Source organism: Haematobia irritans, chromosome 2 (genome assembly GCF_050003625.1).
Source record: "Haematobia irritans isolate KBUSLIRL chromosome 2, ASM5000362v1, whole genome shotgun sequence".
Lineage (NCBI taxonomy): Eukaryota > Metazoa > Arthropoda > Insecta > Diptera > Muscidae > Haematobia > Haematobia irritans.
Genome location: NC_134398.1, coordinates 76243553 through 76266415, shown reverse-complemented (window position 1 = coordinate 76266415; position 22863 = coordinate 76243553). Strand labels below are relative to the sequence as shown.

At 37.3% G+C, this 22863-nt stretch overlaps 1 protein-coding gene and 1 long non-coding RNA gene across 2 annotated transcripts; one reads left to right on the top strand and one right to left on the bottom strand.

Moving 5' to 3' along the window:
* Positions 1–47: 47 nt before the first annotated feature.
* Positions 48–1538, bottom strand: LOC142224664 (uncharacterized). Its single transcript, XM_075294447.1, has 4 exons — positions 1499–1538; positions 889–1185; positions 504–795; positions 48–435 (listed from the first exon to the last, which is right to left on the bottom strand). Exons 1-4 carry the CDS (start codon positions 1536–1538, stop codon positions 48–50), a joined length of 1017 nt encoding a protein of 338 aa, XP_075150562.1.
* Positions 1539–9661: 8123 nt separating this feature from the next.
* Positions 9662–10114, top strand: LOC142223910 (uncharacterized). The gene is made up of 2 exons (XR_012718958.1): positions 9662–9889; positions 9947–10114. It is a non-coding gene; the product is annotated as an uncharacterized LOC142223910 (long non-coding RNA).
* The last annotated feature ends 12749 nt before the right edge of the window (positions 10115–22863 follow it).

Below are 22863 nucleotides of genomic sequence, written 5' to 3'. Positions count from 1 at the left end.
TCAAACTTTCACTTACAGTGGTGTGGAGATTAGATGATTTCTTAGTTTCAAGATCCGTCAAATGTACGAGGTTCGGGCCATAAATTTCTCGGAGTTCGAATCCAAGATGGTCCGCTCCACCAGACACTACTTTTCATTAAGTCCTGTGGTAAACTACCACGGGTACCCAAATCGGCAGGGTTATCCTCTGTTTTAACGTGCTTCCAATTAGTGACACTTGTAAAGTTTTGAATCTGAGATACTCGATTCGCAACAAAAGTTTTAAGTGTCTGCGGTGATTTTTGAAGCCAACCTAGCACTATCGATGAATCCGTCCATAAGTGCAACTCAGCTCCATTATTAAAAGATTCAGCCACTGCTTTCACTAAGTTGGTGAGTAACAAAGCACCACATAGCTCAAGTTTCGGTATTGTTGTTTTCTTAGTCGGCGCTACTCTGGTTTTAGCGACCAGTAAGTTGCTGAAAAAGCTGCCATATTTCTCAATTCATATATATATGCTCGCTCCGATGCATCGCAGAAGCCATGGATCTGAACTTGTGCATCTTGCGAAAATTCAACCCATCTTGGGATTTTTAGTTCCTGGATGATCGGCAAATTTTCTCTGAATGATTTCCATCTTTCTAATAAATGTGGTGGAATGGCTTCATCCCAATCAATATTTGCTTCCCAAAGCTGCTGCATAAGTATTTTCGCTATGATGACGATTGGACTAAGCCGTCCTAGTGGGTCAAAAAGACGGGCAATAGTAGAGAGCATTTGTCGTTTTGTGACAATTGGAGAATCATTAACTGGGCCTACAACATAGTAAAAATTATCGGATTTCGCATTTCAGCGAATGCCTAACGTTTTCACAATATTAGTAGTATCGAAATTTAAAAACTCTTCACCTAGAAGATCTTCTCGGGCTATGTCTTTCAGCAGAAACCTGTTGTTAGCAGTTATTTTTTTGAATGGAAATGACGCAGAAGCTAAAGTTTGCATAAGTTGTGCCAGTTTCTCTCTTGCCTCTGCCAAACTAAATCCTCCTGGTAGCACATCATCGACGTAAATTTCATATTTGAGAATAGCTGCTGCTTGCGGACTTGACTCTTCACAATCGCTTCCAAGCTGCTTCAATGTTCTTATGGCGAGAAACGGTGCGCAATTAATGCCAAAAGTAACAGTTTTCAATTCATACGATTTAACTGGTTTGAACGAAAGGGAATTCTCTGATAAGCTCGATCAGGTTTATGCAGAACGATCTGGCGGTACATTTTCTCTATGCCCCCTGTGAACACGAACTTTTTACAATATCTGTTTGAAGTATCGGACCTGGATATAAAATATTGTTAAGAGAGTAACCACTACTGCTCTTTTTCGATCCGTTGAAAACCACTCGCACCTTCGTGGTTTTACTCTCGAGTTTCAGAACCGCATGGTGGGGTAGATGAAATTATCTCTGTTTCTCTCTGAACTCTGTTACACGCTCATACTGGTGTTTCAACTCTGCTGCCTTACTTAAGGTTTTCTCCATATGATGATATTGCGCCAGGTCCATATTTCGGGATGGTCCCAGGAACACGGTATTAGGAAATTCTTTTCGGAAGGGTAACTGCACAACATACCGCCCGATAAGTTGCCTGACAATAGAACTCCTCGCAATTTTCATCTTCCTCGGAGAATAATCATGGCTGTTCATCTTCTTCAATTTCCCAAAATCGCTTAAGTTGAGCGGTGAGTGAGCATCAGCTGATTCATTGACTAATGTTGTAAATGCATTGACCGAAGTAGTCGGTATGGGAACAGACAAGTACCATCCAAAGTGAGACTCTCTGGCCTCTAATCCATTCTCTCGATATGAAGAACACCATCCAAATTAATAACTGGTAAGTATTCGCTACCTATAATCATGTCGATTGCGGATACTCTGTAGAAGTGAGGATCTGCTAGTTTTATATTTTTGAAATATGGTAAATTTTCAACTCTAATTCTTTTCGATGGTAGAAAATGCGAGAGCTTTGAAACTACAATGGCTTTTATATTAATGGTAAACGTGAGATCTGTCGATTTTAATTTTATAAAACACAGATGGTTCGGATTTCCTACAACCGTCCCTCTTAACCCTGAAATTTGAGTATGATGACTGCTTGTGGGTAAAGAGAGACGCTGTTGAAGGCGCTTTGTTATGAAACTCTTTTCCGAACGTGCGTTTAATAGTGCTCTAACAGCGAATATTTCACCTGCGCGGTCAATATTCACAACAGCTGTTGGCAAAATTGTTGTTCCTTCATGTTGGGAAAAATGTGTTTGAACACAAGTCGTTAGACTCTCTGATGAATTTTCTACCGATTGCATGTTCGATGATGTAGACGGTTGTTCAACACTAGACGGACCCCTGTTAGCCTGAGTAATGTTGGAAGAACTCTTTTATTACAGTGAAAACAAGTTAGTTTACTAGGACATTTCGCTTTGAAATGATTCAATGATAAGCAGTTTACGCATATTTTACAATTGTAGACAAATGTCATTCTTTCTTTCACAGACATCTTTTTGAATCGGTCACAATTCCTTGAGTTATGATTACCATTACACTTTGCGCATTCGGATGTTTGTTTCCATTTTAAGGTAGGTACTATGTTTATCAAGGCATATTAAAGAGGTAAAGTCATGCAATCAGGTGACTAATATCGACATTCATCTTGTCAAAGGCTTTGTTTACGTTTAGTAGGTTTGTTTACTTTCTTTGTGTACATAAATATTGCTTTTATTTACATTGTGTTACAATACAACAACACTGCACATACACAAAATGTCAACTTAAGTGACCTGTCATTTTAGTTTGACTTTCTAAATATCATGGGGTGTACACACGTTTGCTCGTGACTTTACCTTTAATTAATATGCCTTGTATGTTTATTGGCACGATAAAATGAGAGTGTTGACAATAGATTTCGAAGGAAGGACACAGCCATTTTGGAAATATTTCGCGTTTATTTCTCCGAAATTTAATTGACAACATCGCCAAACGTCATAAAATTATTACATATGTATACGCGGCAGCTGATTAGATTGTTTAAACACACGCATTCATGATAATTGTTTTGAAAAGTTTTTTCTACCAGTTTTTAAATTGTAAAGTTTTGAATCTGAGATACTCGATTCGCAACAAAAGTTTTAAGTGTCTGCGGTGATTTTTGAAGCCAACCTAGCACTATCGATGAATCCGTCCATAAGTGCAACTCAGCTCCATTATTAAAAGATTCAGCCACTGCTTTCACTAAGTTGGTGAGTAACAAAGCACCACATAGCTCAAGTTTCGGTATTGTTGTTTTCTTAGTCGGCGCTACTCTGGTTTTAGCGACCAGTAAGTTGCTGAAAAAGCTGCCATATTTCTCAATTCATATATATATGCTCGCTCCGATGCATCGCAGAAGCCATGGATCTGAACTTGTGCATCTTGCGAAAATTCAACCCATCTTGGGATTTTTAGTTCCTGGATGATCGGCAAATTTTCTCTGAATGATTTCCATCTTTCTAATAAATGTGGTGGAATGGCTTCATCCCAATCAATATTTGCTTCCCAAAGCTGCTGCATAAGTATTTTCGCTATGATGACGATTGGACTAAGCCGTCCTAGTGGGTCAAAAAGACGGGCAATAGTAGAGAGCATTTGTCGTTTTGTGACAATTGGAGAATCATTAACTGGGCCTACAACATAGTAAAAATTATCGGATTTCGCATTTCAGCGAATGCCTAACGTTTTCACAATATTAGTAGTATCGAAATTTAAAAACTCTTCACCTAGAAGATCTTCTCGGGCTATGTCTTTCAGCAGAAACCTGTTGTTAGCAGTTATTTTTTTGAATGGAAATGACGCAGAAGCTAAAGTTTGCATAAGTTGTGCCAGTTTCTCTCTTGCCTCTGCCAAACTAAATCCTCCTGGTAGCACATCATCGACGTAAATTTCATATTTGAGAATAGCTGCTGCTTGCGGACTTGACTCTTCACAATCGCTTCCAAGCTGCTTCAATGTTCTTATGGCGAGAAACGGTGCGCAATTAATGCCAAAAGTAACAGTTTTCAATTCATACGATTTAACTGGTTTGAACGAAAGGGAATTCTCTGATAAGCTCGATCAGGTTTATGCAGAACGATCTGGCGGTACATTTTCTCTATGCCCCCTGTGAACACGAACTTTTTACAATATCTGTTTGAAGTATCGGACCTGGATATAAAATATTGTTAAGAGAGTAACCACTACTGCTCTTTTTCGATCCGTTGAAAACCACTCGCACCTTCGTGGTTTTACTCTCGAGTTTCAGAACCGCATGGTGGGGTAGATGAAATTATCTCTGTTTCTCTCTGAACTCTGTTACACGCTCATACTGGTGTTTCAACTCTGCTGTCTTACTTAAGGTTTTCTCCATATGATGATATTGCGCCAGGTCCATATTTCGGGATGGTCCCAGGAACACGGTATTAGGAAATTCTTTTCGGAAGGGTAACTGCACAACATACCGCCCGATAAGTTGCCTGACAATAGAACTCCTCGCAATTTTCATCTTCCTCGGAGAATAATCATGGCTGTTCATCTTCTTCAATTTCCCAAAATCGCTTAAGTTGAGCGGTGAGTGAGCATCAGCTGATTCATTGACTAATGTTGTAAATGCATTGACCGAAGTAGTCGGTATGGGAACAGACAAGTACCATCCAAAGTGAGACTCTCTGGCCTCTAATCCATTCTCTCGATATGAAGAACACCATCCAAATTAATAACTGGTAAGTATTCGCTACCTATAATCATGTCGATTGCGGATACTCTGTAGAAGTGAGGATCTGCTAGTTTTATATTTTTGAAATATGGTAAATTTTCAACTCTAATTCTTTTCGATGGTAGAAAATGCGAGAGCTTTGAAACTACAATGGCTTTTATATTAATGGTAAACGTGAGATCTGTCGATTTTAATTTTATAAAACACAGATGGTTCGGATTTCCTACAACCGTCCCTCTTAACCCTGAAATTTGAGTATGATGACTGCTTGTGGGTAAAGAGAGACGCTGTTGAAGGCGCTTTGTTATGAAACTCTTTTCCGAACGTGCGTTTAATAGTGCTCTAACAGCGAATATTTCACCTGCGCGGTCAATATTCACAACAGCTGTTGGCAAAATTGTTGTTCCTTCATGTTGGGAAAAATGTGTTTGAACACAAGTCGTTAGACTCTCTGATGAATTTTCTACCGATTGCATGTTCGATGATGTAGACGGTTGTTCAACACTAGACGGACCCCTGTTAGCCTGAGTAATGTTGGAAGAACTCTTTTATTACAGTGAAAACAAGTTAGTTTACTAGGACATTTCGCTTTGAAATGATTCAATGATAAGCAGTTTACGCATATTTTACAATTGTAGACAAATGTCATTCTTTCTTTCACAGACATCTTTTTGAATCGGTCACAATTCCTTGAGTTATGATTACCATTACACTTTGCGCATTCGGATGTTTGTTTCCATTTTAAGGTAGGTACTATGTTTATCAAGGCATATTAAAGAGGTAAAGTCATGCAATCAGGTGACTAATATCGACATTCATCTTGTCAAAGGCTTTGTTTACGTTTAGTAGGTTTGTTTACTTTCTTTGTGTACATAAATATTGCTTTTATTTACATTGTGTTACAATACAACAACACTGCACATACACAAAATGTCAACTTAAGTGACCTGTCATTTTAGTTTGACTTTCTAAATATCATGGGGTGTACACACGTTTGCTCGTGACTTTACCTTTAATTAATATGCCTTGTATGTTTATTGGCACGATAAAATGAGAGTGTTGACAATAGATTTCGAAGGAAGAACACAGCCATTTTGGAAATATTTCGCGTTTATTTCTCCGAAATTTAATTGACAACATCGCCAAACGTCATAAAATTATTACATATGTATACGCGGCAGCTGATTAGATTGTTTACACACACGCATTCATGATAATTGTTTTGAAAAGTTTTTTCTACCAGTTTTTAAATTGTTTTGCAACGAAACCTCACACAGCACTGGATACTAATAATTGTTAAGAATAAAACGCCAGCCGATCTACTCGTGGTGTCTTACCACATTCGGCAACAGCTTTAACGACATACCGTCAATTTGTAACGCCCATCTAACAAACATATAATTCCGGTGTTATTCTAACTTTTACATCATGCGCAGCAATGGACTCATTCATCAACAAACTTAATTCGTTGGTGTCCACAATATCTACACAATCGCATTGCAATACCAGCGGACAAGAGTGTACTTATGTCCATGCTGTTGCCGCCTCACTAGCAATTTCAAATCCAGTGGTCACCACCACGGTTCCCACAAAGGCTAATAACGCCATTTAATTTGCCAATGTTGTTACCTCGGGGGGAACAACATCATGGGGTGACCAGTTAAAACACGTACACCATACAATAGCTAAAGTCAAAGTGAAACTTTTTGTTCAATCAACATAAGCCTATAACTCACGTTCAAGGGTAGTTCCTAAGCAAAAGTCACTGTTCCCGACTTATATTTCGCAAGATAATTCGTCACAAAGGGATGTTAGTGTTCTATACCAGGAACTCTTCGTTGACCGAAATTAATACATTGAGATGCAAAGTGGCTGGTTTACTGAAGAATGTCTCTTTTTATACTCTCCCAATGTATAATTTTATAACTATTTCAGTCAAGTTATAAAATTCAACCAGTGTTTTGAATCGATAAAATGCAAGATATATGCATAATTAATTTGTGCATTTTATTTTTGGAACATAGCAATTTATTCTTGCGATTACATTCGTAGCTACCATAGTACTGCAACATCAATCGCACTGCCTTCTTTATAATTACGATGCACGGCCAGCATTTGTGTTTAATATCCCTATACCCAGTAAAAAGAAAATGTAAAATGAAATTCACTAAATAGAACTTTATTTTGTTAACACTTTTTCTATAAATTTCATTTTATGTACATTATTTCTTTTCTATCATGTAGTAGGGAGCCGCTAGATGGTAGCTTTATTACGAAAACACCACTCCAAGTTATTTTTATTTTGTCAATCGATCTTATTGCATTTTTAAATAACAATGCGAACCACATTTGTGTTGTAATTTCACACAAATCATTTGAATAAATAAATTATTTCTTAATTCACATTGCAAATGGCGCCATGTTTTGAAACTAATTAATCTCAACATATGGAAGGATTTAACACGATCTAATTAGGGACTGTGCGCTTTACGTCAGTTTTTCAACTCGAAAAAAAAAGCAAAGTACTACAAATGAAAAAATATTTCGGTACTTTTTCGTATTTTTGGTTTTGTATTGGATTTCGCTGCGGAAACCGAACAAAGTACCTACCTTTAGAGTGAAAAGATTGTGATTTGTTTGTATAGCTATTGTTCGATCTTCTTATGTCGGATATGTTTCCAACATCTCAATTCGTTTCGATAAAAACTCGTCCATTTGCTCCCATGTTGGAAGTTTCTTGTGGTCGGATAACGAGTCCTCCCACGCACGAAGTGTTTCTTCTGGAATTCGAAGAACAATGATGGACCAAGATGGGATCCCAGTTTTCAGTTTTTATTTTATAAGATCTAAATATCGCTAAACTGTCATTAATTGTTCTTTGAATTTGTCGTACGGACTTGGCATTCTCATTTTGAGCAGCTTGAATACCAAATAAGATTTCCATTTGCTGGTGTACAAGTATCCTGGGATTCTCATACCGAGTCTTCAGCGCTTCCCACGCAAGCTCGAAATTGCCATCAACTAAATCGAATTGCTTCACAATCTGGTAAGCTTCTCCCCTCGTTTTGTTCCGCAAATGGTATAACTTTTGAGCAGATGATAATTCAGAATGAGTACCGCACACCCCAAAATATGTCTCGGAAAGCTGGCCACCTCGAATACCCTCATTCAAAGGGTTGAGTATCGCACGGCGGGAGTTTTAATAATGAAAACCCTTGGGCGGTGAACGTGGTGTCGCGTTTGATTCTGGGACTGTTTCTGTAGTTTTACACTGTAAATCGTGGTTTTGCACTCTCTGTACATTGCACATGTTGTCACATATTCTCTTCCAGCCATCTCCAATAAGTCCTTGATATGCTCACCTTCATCTGCCGTCATGATCTCCTTGTAATTCGGTGTTAATTCCTGCCATTTCCTCTCCAGCTCTTCTTCGTCAACAACATGACCTGCAACGCTGCTGCTTGGTGTGTACGACGAACAAAAGATTTTCAGTTGATTCAAATCAAATAGAAATTTGCATCTAGCGGCCATTCTACCATATGCGATTAAAATGATTCGATTTTTTGAGTATAACTGCTGTGCTGGAGCAAAATTTTCTTTACGATGAAATTACTATTAATCCTTCGTACTATAGGTATGATAAATTTTTATGTTGAAAATGTGATTACGATCGACCGAATTTTATATATTAATAAATAAATTGTCCAAAAATTTTGAAATATTTCCAAAAATATGTTTTGTCAAAAAACAATATGGTTTAATTAGAGAATCTGTTTTTTTTTTCTTCAGCGCACTGATTGAATGCTTCTTCGTAACACAGCACATATTTAATTCGGCAATTTTGAAATAAATACTTTAATTTTGTTGTCAACAATTCATCCTGAAATCGAATCCACCGATATTTCACGTTTGAGAATTTGTGTACACAAATTTTCTAAATTCGTTTTTTATATAGATTATTTTTCAATTGAATTTCGAAGAGTCTCGCTTTCATGTCCAAATGGTGTGCAATTCCCAATTTTTCAAACAATCTTGGTTTTATAAATTTCGAAAATGTCAATTGTTGTGTTGATTTCAATAAGGCGAAAAATTAGTTTAAAACAATGGTTCTTTTTATTATTTTTGATTATTTCGTACGATTCCGATAAAAAAATATATCTCGAACTGCAGTATATGTGATCTCTATTCCACACGCACGAAAATTTCATTAAGAGTGGGTATTTTTTTTAATTCCGTAAAAAAAATCTTTATCGGCATACCCTATTTTCTCTCGAGGTAGGCATTCCCTATGTTATAGATATGACGTCACAACATATGACTGCATCAACCAGCATAGACCAAGGAAGGTATAGACAACGAAAGTGAATTCACAGCTCTGTAGTTTGTCTGCACACCGTAGATGGCTCTTTTTCGTCTGCAATTAAGTGATTTTTTAATTCAGCTTTAATTTGTTTTCTTTCCTATGTTTTCCTGATGAAACACCAAATATTGTAAAAGCATATAAAATTCTATACATCCACACCTTTTTTGTAATGCAAATTGACTGATTTGTACGGTAATTCTCGTTTTCCAAAAAGAAATTGAGTCACTTGACTGCGCAATTGAGTGGAATGACTGCGCACTGCAAATAAACAAAACCATGGTCAATTGTCAAGGTATGTCTCTATTTTAATTGGTCTATGCAACCAGTCGTATATACGTACATATGTATGCACCAGCTTTACGCCTACCCACCTACAGTATATTGTGTTTGCTTTTTTCTTTGCTTTGGGCAAATATTTGACACTGCAAATATCACTACTGTTGTTGTTATAATCGTACGGTATTTTTTGTGGAAGTTTGTTGCTGATTTTATTAATATTATTTATTCAAATTTTAAGAAGAATATCAAGAAAAAATCTTTGAAAAACTCCCCTGCCAGCATTTCAAAGTTCCATTTCATCCTCATCGCTACCGCAGACTCGTAAGTGACACTGCAACAATCGCCAACTGTGATAGTATTTTGCCATCACTATTGTTACAAGAGCCATTTTATATTTTATGAAACACCAAACACAACTAGCTTCTTATAAGTTATTTAAATAAAAACGATAATGAAGTGCTGAAAACATATTTATTTCGCTTAAAATTGTGAAAGGTATATTGGTGAACAATTTTTGACTTTCCAAATGGAATAAAGTCATAGTTTTTCCAGACACGCTGCCTCCATTGGGAATAAAAGCACTGGCTGATAGACAACATGTAACTTGCAACTTGTAACTCAACATCAATCTTTTATTAATGCATAAAAATATGTTAAATGTGATAGTCGTATATATGTTGTATTTATGAAAAATTATAAATGTATAATAAAATTAATAAACATTGTGTTTTACTTGACCACAATGATTCTTAAAATGCACTTTCTCTGATTGTTTGAAGGGGCTCTTATTGGCGTCCCTCTCAATGTATCCAGAAGGGCACCTAATAATTGCACTCATGCGATACTTTTTTGTAGTAACTTGGCGTGGTACAACTTCTCAATAGTGACGGCGCTTTTCCGAGGAGTTTTGGATATCGTATACGACTGTTTTCGACGTAGTGGGGATTCTCAGAAGAGCCCCCAAATTCAAAAAATGTTGGCAGGGTCACCCTGGCATTTGATGATTAAAATTCATGTTGTTTACCGATTATTTCTTTGAAATTGCATTCAATTTATTTGCATTAGGTTGATGTTTGGTACTGGCAACTTCTTCTTGTTTTTGACATTATTTATACTGTCCACACTTTTGAATATTTCTTAGTATTTATTTTCCACTGATGTCGTTATACACTTTTAAATAACGTTGATTTGGTATTTTTTTTACACTTTTAATAGTTTCTATTTGTGTTCACTGATGGAAATGTAGCCAAAACTTCCACTTATCTGCTAAAGTTACATTTAGGCAAATATCACTGCCAGAACCGGAGTTATGCGCCAATGAATTTAATTGTATCCGTGAAATGTGGACTTTTGCATTGTAAACTATTATACTAATTTTTATTTAAAAGTTGCTTTTCGGGTAGAATAAAACAGAAGTGGTTTTAAACCGATTATGGCAACATGGGTGTAGTGAATCGTTTGTTTGGAAAGTCACATTTTGCAAAAACAAAAACAACGCGAATTTAAAAAAAAAACCTTTTTAAACCGGATATGGATATAAATCTGTTAATGTATCCGGTTCTAAAAAATATTTCGATACAAAAAGCTCCGCGGGCGAACTTGTTGTTTAACGGATATGGATATAAATCGGTTTATATATTTGGTTGTAAGAAGAATGTATATGTATATGTATATATGTATATGTATAAGAAGAATGTATGTATGCTATTGATGCAAATGAATAAATATTTCCGGTTTTAACTACAATTTGGATGTACAAAGCGCCGCAGGCGAAATTTTTTTCAAAAAATAGCGCGATTTAAAAAAAATCTTTTTCTTTGCAAACCTAATATGAATATAAATCTGCAAAAATCTTCAATTTTATGAAGTAATTAAATGAAAGAAGCACTTATAACAACGATTTGACTGTTAAAAGCACCCCCGGCGAAATTTTTTTTCAAAAAAAATCGAAAAAAAATTTTTTGGCATAAATAAAATAATGATGTTGAGTTACAAGTAGCAAGTTACATGTTGCAGCGTTTATCAGCCAGTTTGTTCATTCTCGATGGAGGCAGCGTGTCTGAAAAAATATCTGAAAAACTATCACTTTACTCCATTTGGAAATTCGGAAATTGTTCAACAACATACCTTTCACAATTTTAAGCGTAATAACTATGTTTTCAGCACTTCATTTTCGTTTTTATTTAAATAAATTATAATTACCCAGCAAAAACTCCTATTACCAGGTATGAGTACAAGTATGCCTGCGCCAAATTGGTAACAACTTCCTCGTACATATATCAGTAGTAATACTTTTACACGGGCATGACATTGGAGGAAAGTACTTCCGTGCAAGCATACCAGCAGTCGAAAAATAAGTACTTCTTCGCAAGCATACCAGCTCTCCAAAAATAATATATTTACCATAAAGATACCCAAAAAGTGCGAACTCACCCCTGTTGTTTTGTAAGTCATCACACTATACCACGCTCCACGGCATGTATCTATTTAATGATGTTATTTTGTAATATAAATTATGTACTATACAACTTTAGAAAACAAAGGTATATTTTATTGGCAATTTTTTCTGAAATATAATTTGGCACTACTTTTCGATACTATTAACGGTGCCCACTGTAGAGCCGAACCCGGACCTTAAGATATGATTTTGATTACCGGTATTAATAGAAAGAATCACTTTTTGCCTACACAGGTAAGTTATTATTTTTAAATCACAGGTAATACCGCAAGTAGTAACTTTTTGATTACCGGTATTACTGAAAGAATCACTAGTGCTTACCCAGTTTTTACTGGGTAGCTAGTGGCGCTTGGCATTTCACAAAATATAAAATGGCTTTTGTAACAATAGTGATGGTAAAATACCTTCATGTACATTTAGTACTTTCTGATACGCTTCCCCCCATCGTAATTGTCGGTTGTTGTAGTGTCACTTACGAGTCTGTAGTAGCGATGAGGATGAAATGGAACTTTGAAATGCTGGCAGAGTACGGTGCACGATTTTGCCCAAGACTATTAAGTGGACCTTACACGATCAGATAAACACTACGACGGAGGTTCGCCTATTTGTTGTGTGTTCGTTCAAGTTTTGCCCTTACACAGCACGAACAAATATGATGACAACATGAAAAAATAAGGTGAAACATAAACTATGAAGATGTAAGAAAAGTTATGATTGAATCCATTTTTTACTAAAAAATGGAAGAAGACAATTAAAATCCTGGTATTTGTGACAATACAATGATTCCTGAAGTAATCCACATTTAATAAATTACAAATTACTTTATGAATTTCAAAATACTTCTCGCATAGTTTTCCATGAATGGAAGTGGAATTTTTCTACGTTTTTGCCACAACTCTGGTTTAGTTTTATATATTTCTTAAATTCCCATGCAGAATTTGCTATCCATCATTAATTTCATTGCAGAAATGCTTGTTTTTGTTATGAAAACAAATTTGTTTTTGATAATGTTTGGCGAACATACCCTACACGTAAAGATTTGTGCCTCCCAACATGAAAAAATTAAAGTGGTTTTGATTTTATGCCAACACGTCTCCGCAACACGCGAACATGACCTTATACTAACGGATTTGTAGCCGCAACGTGTTGTGTCGCAAGGTTTATCAACCGTATAAGGTGCCCTTTACAGACTAAAAGTTTTTCCGGACGGAATGTCTGTGTTTGTTGTTGTAGCCCTTTGGAGATGGTATTTTCGAGTTTTTTTCTGGAAATAAGCATACTCCAAATAGGGGTTTGCAGTCCTTGGACAGGGTTGAGAACCCTGTGTCCGCCCCGTGCCGTAGACCCGACTGCAACGAGGGCGGTGTTTGTAAAGAATCTTACAGTGTGTCCAATCGATACCACAATTTGTTGATGACTAAATAATCGGTAAATGTGTTATCGATCCCATAAACATGCAGCAGTATCGATTATGCCTTCGGACTTAACTTATAATGTGGCCAATATATGGGATATGTTCGACACGACCACTGTCGTCCGGATAAACTTATAATCTGCAAGGCTGATTACGGAAATACCACTCCATGTTATATTTTATTTCATCAATCGATTTGATTACATTTCTAAATAATAATGCGATCCACGTATGTATTATAAATTCACACAAATCAGTTTAATAAATAAATTATTTCTTAATTCAAATTGCAAATGGCGCCATGCTATGAAAATAACTAAAGTTAACAGATGGAACGATTTAACACTAATTACTGACTACGCGATTTACGTCAGTTTTTCAACTCAAAACAAGTAAGGAAAGTCTAAAGTCGGGCGGGGCCGACTATATTATACCCTGCACCACTTTGTAGATCTAAATTTTCGACACCATATCACATCCGTCAAATGTGTTGGGGGCTATATATAAAGGTTTGTCCCAAATACATACATTTAAATATCACTCGATCTGGACAGAATTTGATAGGCTTCTACAAAATCTATAGACTCAAAATTTAAGTCGGCTAATGCACTAGGGTGGAACACAATGTTAGTAAAAAATATGGGAAACATTTAAATCTTAAGCAATTTTAAGGAAACTTCACAAAAGTTTATTTATGATTTATCCCTCGATACATATGTATTAGAAGTTTAGGAAAATTAGAGTCATTTTTACAACTTTTCGACTAAGCAGTGGCGATTTAATAAGGAAAATGTTGGTATTTTGACCATTTTTGTCGAAATCAGAAAAACATATATATGGGAGCTATATCTAAATCTGAACCGATTTCAATCAAATTTGGCACACATGAGTATACTACCAATTGTACTCCTTGTGCAAAATTTCAAGCTAATCGGGATAAAACTCTGGCTTCTGGGTCCATATAAGTGCATATCGGGCGAAAGATATATATGGGAGCTATATCTAAATCTGAATCGATTTCAACCAAATTTGGCTCGCATAGCTACAATGCTAAATCTACTCCCTGTGCAAAATTTCAACCAAATTGGGCCAAAATTCTGGCTTTTAGGACCATATTAGTCCATATCGGGCGAAAGATATATATGGGAGCTATATCTAAATCTGAACCGATTTCAATCAAATTTTGCACACTTGACTATACTACTAATTGTACTCCTAGTGCAAAATTTCAACCAAATTCGGCAAAAAATCTGGCTTCTGGGGCCATATAAGTCCATATCGGGCGAAAGATACATCTAAATCTGAACCGATTTCAATCAAATTTTGCACACTTGCACTATACGACTAAGTGTTATGTTTGTACAAAATTTCAAGCAAATCGGTATAAAACTCTGGCTGCTGGGTCTATATTAGTGCATATCGGGCGAAAAATATATATGGGAGCTATATCTAAATCTGAACCGATTTCTTCCAAAATCAATAGGGTTCTATTCTGACCCAAATTAGGAACACGTGCCAAATTTGAAGGCGATTGGACTTAAATTGCGACCTAGACTTTGATCACAAAAATGTGTTCACAGACAGACAGACGGACGGACAGACGGACATGGTTATATCGACTCAGGGACCCACCCTGAGCATTATTGCCAAAGGCACCATGTGTCTATCTCGTCTCCTTCTGGGTGTTACAAACATATGCACTAACTTATAATACCCTGTTCCACAGTGTGGCGCAGGGTATAAAAAAAAAAAACAAAGTACCACAAATGGAAAAAATTCGCAAGTTTTTCACATTTTTTATTTTATTTATTTAATTTATTATCATATGTAACCAAGTCTTACAAAGGCCTTATACAATTATTTAAAACATTTTAAATACTACTCAAACAATGCTCTTAAGTCTAATTTAATATACTAACAATAATACAACAACACGATACTATATTTTTGATGTTGATTTTGTATGGGATTTTTACCGGCATTTAAGGCATTTTGCTTCGAAATTTGTATGATGGAGGGAATTTTGATCTGATTTTGGAAAAAATTGGTCCAAAATAATATTTAATTGTGGCAACGCTAGCCCATTTCTTTCTTTAGTATTGTTACGAATTTGATAATTATAGACATAAGTTTATTTAAATTAGTTTCCGTTAATTTAAAATTTCAAATTGTAACGATAAAATTTCGCTATCACTTGTTGGAATCATCTATTCATTTTCTAGTATTTTCCTGAATTTCTTTTATGTTCTTTTGTTTGCTTACCGAAATGTTAGTTCTTACTCTCTCATAGAATAGCAACCCCTTTGCTTTGTTATTCTGCATTCTCATTTCATCTCATTGTCTATTGTCATTGTTGTTGTAGTAATGCGAGCATATATCTATGTGAGTGTGTATGTGTTTGGCAGCCACAGACGTATAACTTAATGGTCGTAGATCCCATAGACTCTTTAAAATATAGATGACCCATCGCTCTCCGAGCAGAAAATGTTGAAGAAGCCCAAATAAATTTTCTGACATTTCGTTTTGTGTTTTTCGTAAAGAGAAAATTTGCTAAAAATTAAATTTTGTATTTTCGCGGTTGTAGTCGCAATTTTTTGTTCAAATATGAACTTTTGAATATTTAACTTGATTATAAATCATCTGGTGTATCAAACATGTTCAAATTGTGGATAAAATAGAAAAATTGTAAAAACGAATCTCAGAGAGAATTTGTAATTCCCCCTATTTTCTTCGTTTATTCCTCATTTTGGGAACTGTCAGACTGCGTTTGACACAGATGGGTCATCTATTACTTAGTTATTTATGGTAGATCCTAGATGCTAGAAGCATTGTCTAATGGTGTTTTCTTTTCTAAAAAAAGTGCTTTGCCTTCATTTTGTCTGTACAGAATGCGCATTTTTAAAATGTTACCAGCAACCTAAAAAAATGCTATCATTTCAGCGGGCAGAAAAAAATTCAAGGAAGGAAACAGGGCAATCGCAGCACTCTCGTTTGTTGGCAGTGCTGAAAATGCCCGTAATTTGCCCCTATGCGTGGCGATATTTTCACAACAGAATTCGAAGCCTTTTCGCACTTTTGCCTGTTTTTTTAGAAAAGAACCTAAAATGTACATTTTCCGGGCAAAATGCAAAAAAAGTGCGCATTTTTTACAAGAAAAGAAAACGCCATAAGAATGTTCTGGCGTTGCCAGAATATTGTAGTGCTACCAGAATGTATTGCCACACCGTCATATATAAAAGCGCTCGCATGCTGCTAACGAGTCAGTCTTAATTAAAGCGTCAAACGAATAACTTCAGTGTGAACGAATTGTAAAGTGTGAAGTCATAGTAAATAAATTGTAGATTGTCGTTATTTAAAAGAACTGTGTTTTAATTGTCGGGTAATTAAAAACGCCTAAATATAAAAACGTAACAATTGGTGTCGGAAGTGAAATAACGGAAAAAAATCTACAATGAAGTTTAATGAGCTTCGTGTGGAAGACTTAAAAAAGGAATTGAGCAAACTGGAGCTGCCGACAACAGGCAATAAGGCCCAGCTTCAAAAGCGTCTACTGGAAGAGTTTGAACGGCGTAATATGGACATTGCGACGCATGAGTTTGATTATAAGGAAGACATTGATGAATCAATACTCGTCAATACAAGCAGTGTAGAAACTCCATCTGTGGCTTCGAGTGTTGTGGATTACATATCAATGCTCAATGTTTTGAGCAAAATGATGGAAGAAAACTCTAGAAAAATCATGGATGAGAATTCTAGAAAAATGGAAGAAAATTCTAGAAAAATGGAAGAAAATTCTAGAAAATTGCTGAAAGAAAATGCCCTACAAATGGAAGCAAGTTCTAGAAAATTGGAGGAAAAATTCGACGAAAATTCTAGAATTCTCAACGAAAAATTACAACAAATTTCTGAAGGCATGGAGAAACGTGTGGACCATATAGAAAATCAAATTGTGGAATTGGATAAGAAAGTTCTTTCCGTGGATGAGAAAATTATGGTTCATGATGAGAAGTTTCTGCACATCGAGAAAAAAATGTCAGAGCTGGAAATTAAAGGTGGTCCAGTGCGCGTCATCGAGGGCTCAAAAATCAAAACTCCTGTTTTCGATGGCTCAACGTCATTTGATGTCTTCAAATTCCAATTCGAAATGGTTGCTTGTAGAAATTTGTGGAATGACGATGATAAAGCAATTGAACTTCTATTGGCATTAAAGGGCAATGCTGCTGATGTGATACAAAGCATTCCCGCTGCTTCTAGAAATAACTATAATGAAGTAATAGCGGCACTTCAACGCAAGTATGGTGGAGAGCACAAGCAGGACATCTTCAGAATGGAATTGAGAGGAAGAATCCAGAAATCGAATGAAACCCTACAAGATTTCGCAACAGAAGTTGAGCGGCTAGTGCTTTTGACATACCCAGGTGAGAGTCATCCTCTTGTGGACCGCATCAAGATTGAAACCTTCGTCAATGGAATTCGAGACCCAGATATAAAATGTGCAACATATGCGTCACAAAAGGCTACATTCGCTGAAACAGTAACACTTGCACAGGAGACTGCGAGATTGCTAGCGCGGCCTCAAATTCACAAGGTACGTAAAGTAGAGACAGAGTGTGACGAATCAAAGTCCGTTATTGAGTCGATGAAAGAGGCCATGAAGCAGGCAATGCAAGAAATGAAGCCAGAGGAAAATAAATCCCGGATCAAATGCTATAACTGTGATAAGCCGGGACATCTAGCTCGAGAATGCAAAGCACGACGCAAACGGTCAAGATCCACATCACCATCTCTATTAAACAATAGCCATAAGAAGGTGACCCCACAGTCAAGTGAGTCACCTTTAAACTAGTTCAGCTAGTTCAGCGGGGCAAGAGCTGGCTCCCACAGACGATGGCCCCACCATCTCCATAGCAATAGTTCAACAGAAAAATAACAATTTATGTTATTAATGGCGACAAGCGTACTTTGACGTTGGATACTGGTGCATCAAAGTCTATCATTAGATCTGATTTAGTAAAAGGAAAAGTTACACCACTGTTTGGAGTCAAGCTTCGCACGGCTACAGGGGAAGCCGCAACCGTATATGGAAAGGTCGCCGTAAAATTAAATATTGCTAACAAATCCGTTACTTATGATTTCATTGTGGCCGATATAGTAGACGAAGTTATAATTGGAGTGGATTTCATGATTGCTTTTGGTCTCAATTTGGATATGAAGCGTCGTGTAATGACATGGTGCGATGCCGAAATAACGGTAAACGTGGGATACGACGAGAATATACCTGTCAGACGTTTGACAACGAGCCAGTCAGAGTCTATACCACCGAATGCCGAAGCAATTATATCGGTTTCTATGAATGGAGATTGTGAAGTCGGCCAATTGTGGGTTGTTGAACCAGCAGAAAACAAAAGCAACAACATCTTGATAGCAAATGCCCTGGTAACAACGAACGAAGAGAGACTAATACCAGTTCGTGTCTTGAACTTGTCTGACAATCACGAGCAAATTGTAAAATTTTCTGACATTGGCAAATGTACACCAGCCGAGGCAATAGTCAATTTGGAAGGTAACTCATCAAAGACACATGGAGCAGTGAGAAAACATCTAGAAGCGTATGTCGAGGCTTGGACACGTCATCTATCGCCGTCAGAGAGAAATAAAGCCAAGCAATTGTTGTGGAAAAACGTCTCTGCTTTTGCTTCTGATAAGGGAAATCAAGGAAGAACATCTGTAGTGAAACATGAAATTAAAACCGCAGAAGAAAGGCCCATAAAACAAGCGCCACGAAGTGTTCCCCTGGCAAAAAGAGACGAAGTTCACAAGCTCATAAAGGAAATGGCGGAGAGTGGTGTGATCGAGCCATCATCAAGTCCTTGGTGTTCCCCAGTTGTGCTGGTCAAAAAGAAAGATGGAAGTACCCGATGCTGCGTGGACTACAGAAAACTGAATGATGTCACCAAAAAGGACAGTTATCCGCTTCCACGCATTGATGACACGTTGGACACACTAGCCGGAACAACATGGTTTTCTACGCTTGATTTGCAGAGTGGATATTGGCAAGTAGAGATCGCCGAGAAAGACAAGGAAAAGACGGCTTTTGGCGTTAATGGCGGTCTCTGGCAATTCAATGTAATGCCGTTCGGGCTCTGCAACGCTCCGGCTACTTTCGAAAGATTGATGGAGCGGGTACTGAAGGGGTTGCACTGGAAGTCGTGCTTGATATACTTGGACGACATCATAGTGATGGGCAAAACATTTGACGAGCACCTTAAGAACTTGAAAGACGTTATCCAGCAATTGTCAGCCGCTGGTCTACGCCTTAACGCAAAGAAATGCTCCCTTTTCCAGCGGGAATTTAAATACCTGGGTCATCATGTGACTGCAGAGGGCATATCCACCGATGAAGACAAAATCCAAGCTGTCAGAGATTGGCCACGACCCCGAAATCTCCACGAATTAAGAAGTTTCCTTGGGTTATGTACATATTACCGACGATTCGTCCCAAACTTCGCCAGCATCGCCGCTAGTCTCCATAAATTGACGCAAAAAGGTCAGAAGTTCCAGTGGAGCGACGAACAGGAGGATTCATTCCAACATTTAAAAGAACTTTTATGTTCAGCTCCTGTTCTAGCGTATCCTATTCCGGGCGAAAAATTTGTTTTGGATACAGATGCTAGTGCGCATGGCATTGGAGGTGTGCTATCCCAACAGATAGACGGCAAGGAGAAGGTCATCGGATATTTCAGCCGAACGTTGTCCAAGCCCGAAAAGAACTACTGTGTAACGCGACGAGAGCTGCTAGCCGTCATAGAGAGTGTAAAACATTATCATAAATATTTGTATGGACAACACTTCTTGCTCAGGACTGATCACTCAGCTCTACGATGGTTGCTCCAATTCAAGAATCCGGAAGCTCAACTGGCACGTTGGATCGAGAGGCTCCAAAGCTATGATTTCAGTATCGAGCATAAAAAAGGTGGAAAACACGGTAACGCTGACGCCTTGTCACGTCGACCTTGCAGTATAGAATGCAATCACTGCTCGAAAGCTGAACACAAGGAGGAGATTGTTGATATTCGGCTGTTACACATCGAATCTGGAGTGGACTGGCCAACAGAACAGAGTAAAGATCCCATTTTGAACAAAATTATTTCGGCAAAGGAAGAAAACAAGAAGCCCAGTAAGAAAGACATCGCAGCCGAAAGTCCACTTATGAAATCATACTGGGCTCAATGGGATAGCTTAGTTCTAGTTAATGGATCCCTGCAACGTAAATGCGAAAGCGAAGATGGCAAAAGCAGCCGAAATTTGATCATCGTTCCAGATTCCAAAATAAGAGACGTTTTGGCGGAGTTCCATAATGGTCCCAGTGGAGGTCATCTGGGAATAACCAAACCGCCGAGAAAGTGAAGCAACGATTCTACTGGGTTGGATGCCAGAAATCAATTGCTGAATGGGTAGCCAATTGCGAGAAGTGCATGAATGCGAAAGGTCCAACAAGGAAAAGTCGAGGTCGTATGCAAGAATATAGACCAGGAGCCCCGTTTGAAAGAATAGCAATGGACGTGGCAGGCCCTTTCCCAGTAAGTGATTCTGGAAACCGTTATGTCCTTGTGGTCATGGATTACTTCAGCAAATGGCCGGAGGTGTATGCAATTCCAAACCAAGAGGCAAAAACGATTGTGGATGTGGTCAACAAAAACTGGATATGTCGCTACGGTGTGCCGTCCGAGATTCACTCAGACCAGGGAAAAAATTTTGAATCGGCCATATTCAAAGAGATGTGTGAATCCCTTGGTATCAAGAAAACGAGGACTACGCCATTACATCCACAATCCGATGGCATGGTAGAAAGGTTTAATCGCACCCTGGAGGAACATCTTCGAAAAGTGGTGGACAACGGCCAGAGGGACTGGGACGAGCATATACCAAAGGTTTTGCTGTCCTATAGATCTGCCATTCATGATTCCACCTCTCGAACACCGGCCAATGTTCTATTCGGAACTGAGTTGAAGTTGCCTGGAGATCTGATATTCGGCGCTAAACCTAATGAGCTCGCCATGGAAGAAAACAGAAACGACATCCCAAACACTTTCGGTGAAGTTCACGAATCAGTGCGCAACAAAATAAAAATGGTCAGCAACAGAATGAAGGCGAGATACGATCGTGCTGTAAATACTGAGGGCTTCCAAGAAGAAGAATTGGTTCTGCTATTTAACCCGCAATGAAAGAAAGGATTGTGTCCTAAACTGCAAACACAGTGGGAAGGCCCATACAAAGTCATCAAGAAGATCAATGATGTTGTATACCGGATTCAGAAGGACGACAGCCCTAGATCAAAGATGAAAGTTGTACATCTGGAACGATTGGCTCCTTACGGAACAGGTTCTGTGCCTGTTCGGGACGAACAGGCTTAAGCGGGAGGCAGTGTTACGAATTTGATAATTATAGACATAAGTTTATTTAAATTAGTTTCCGTTAATTTAAAATTTCAAATTGTAACGATAAAATTTCGCTATCACTTGTTGGAATCATCTATTTATTGTCTAGTATTTTCCTGAATTTCTTTTATGTTCTTTTGTTTGCTTACCGAAATGTTAGATCTTACTCTCTCATAGAATAGCAACCCCTTTGCTTTGTTATTCTGCATTCTCATTTCATCTCATTGTCTATTGCCATTGTTGTTGTAGTAATGCGAGCATATATCTATGTGAGTGTGTATGTGTTTGGCAGCCACCAGACGAATAACTTAATGGTCGTAGATCCTTCTAGCATTGTCTAAGAATGTTCTGGCGTTGCCAGAATATTGTAGTGCTACCAGATTGTTCTCGTATTGCCACACCGTCATATATAAAAGCGCTCGCATGCTGCTAACGACCCAATAAACACAAACGTTTGAAAAATGCTAAATTTGAACAATTTTTCAAACATTTTTTCAAAGGATTAGAGTAATATTCAAGTTGAGAAATTGTTGAGAAAATCGCGTTCTCAACAAAAAACAGACATTACCCTCAACAGTGAAATTCAACACATTAGCAATAATATCTCAAGTGTTATCCTCAAACTGAAATGCATCGCTACTCAATAATTTGTCAAACAATTTTCGATGCGAGTCAAATTCAAAATTAACATCGTTGCAAACACTTTACAACCTAAATTGGTATGAATGATATACCCACTTCAAATTGAAAGTCAAAGCCAAAATTCTATGAATTTTGTATAATTTATTCATTATCATTAAAATAAAATATATAATTCACTACAATACCAATTGATAAATAATAATCTTATTAAACATATCAACAAATAAGAACAAAAAAAAAAAAAAAACAAACAACAAAACTTTAAATATCTTAAACATTATTAGTAAACACTTTTGCATTGATAAATCGATTTCCTTCCTTCTGGTGTCATAAAACAGCATTAAAATTTATTAACATGCGGGCAATTTGAAATTAGGAACGTACTGGACCGCGTGTTAGAATTGATTTCCAGCAGAAGGAATTCACAAAATATCCATTTTAAACTGATAATAGCATATGAATTAAACTGACGATGTGATGCACATTTTCATCCAGAAGTTGTTGATTTCAACAATTT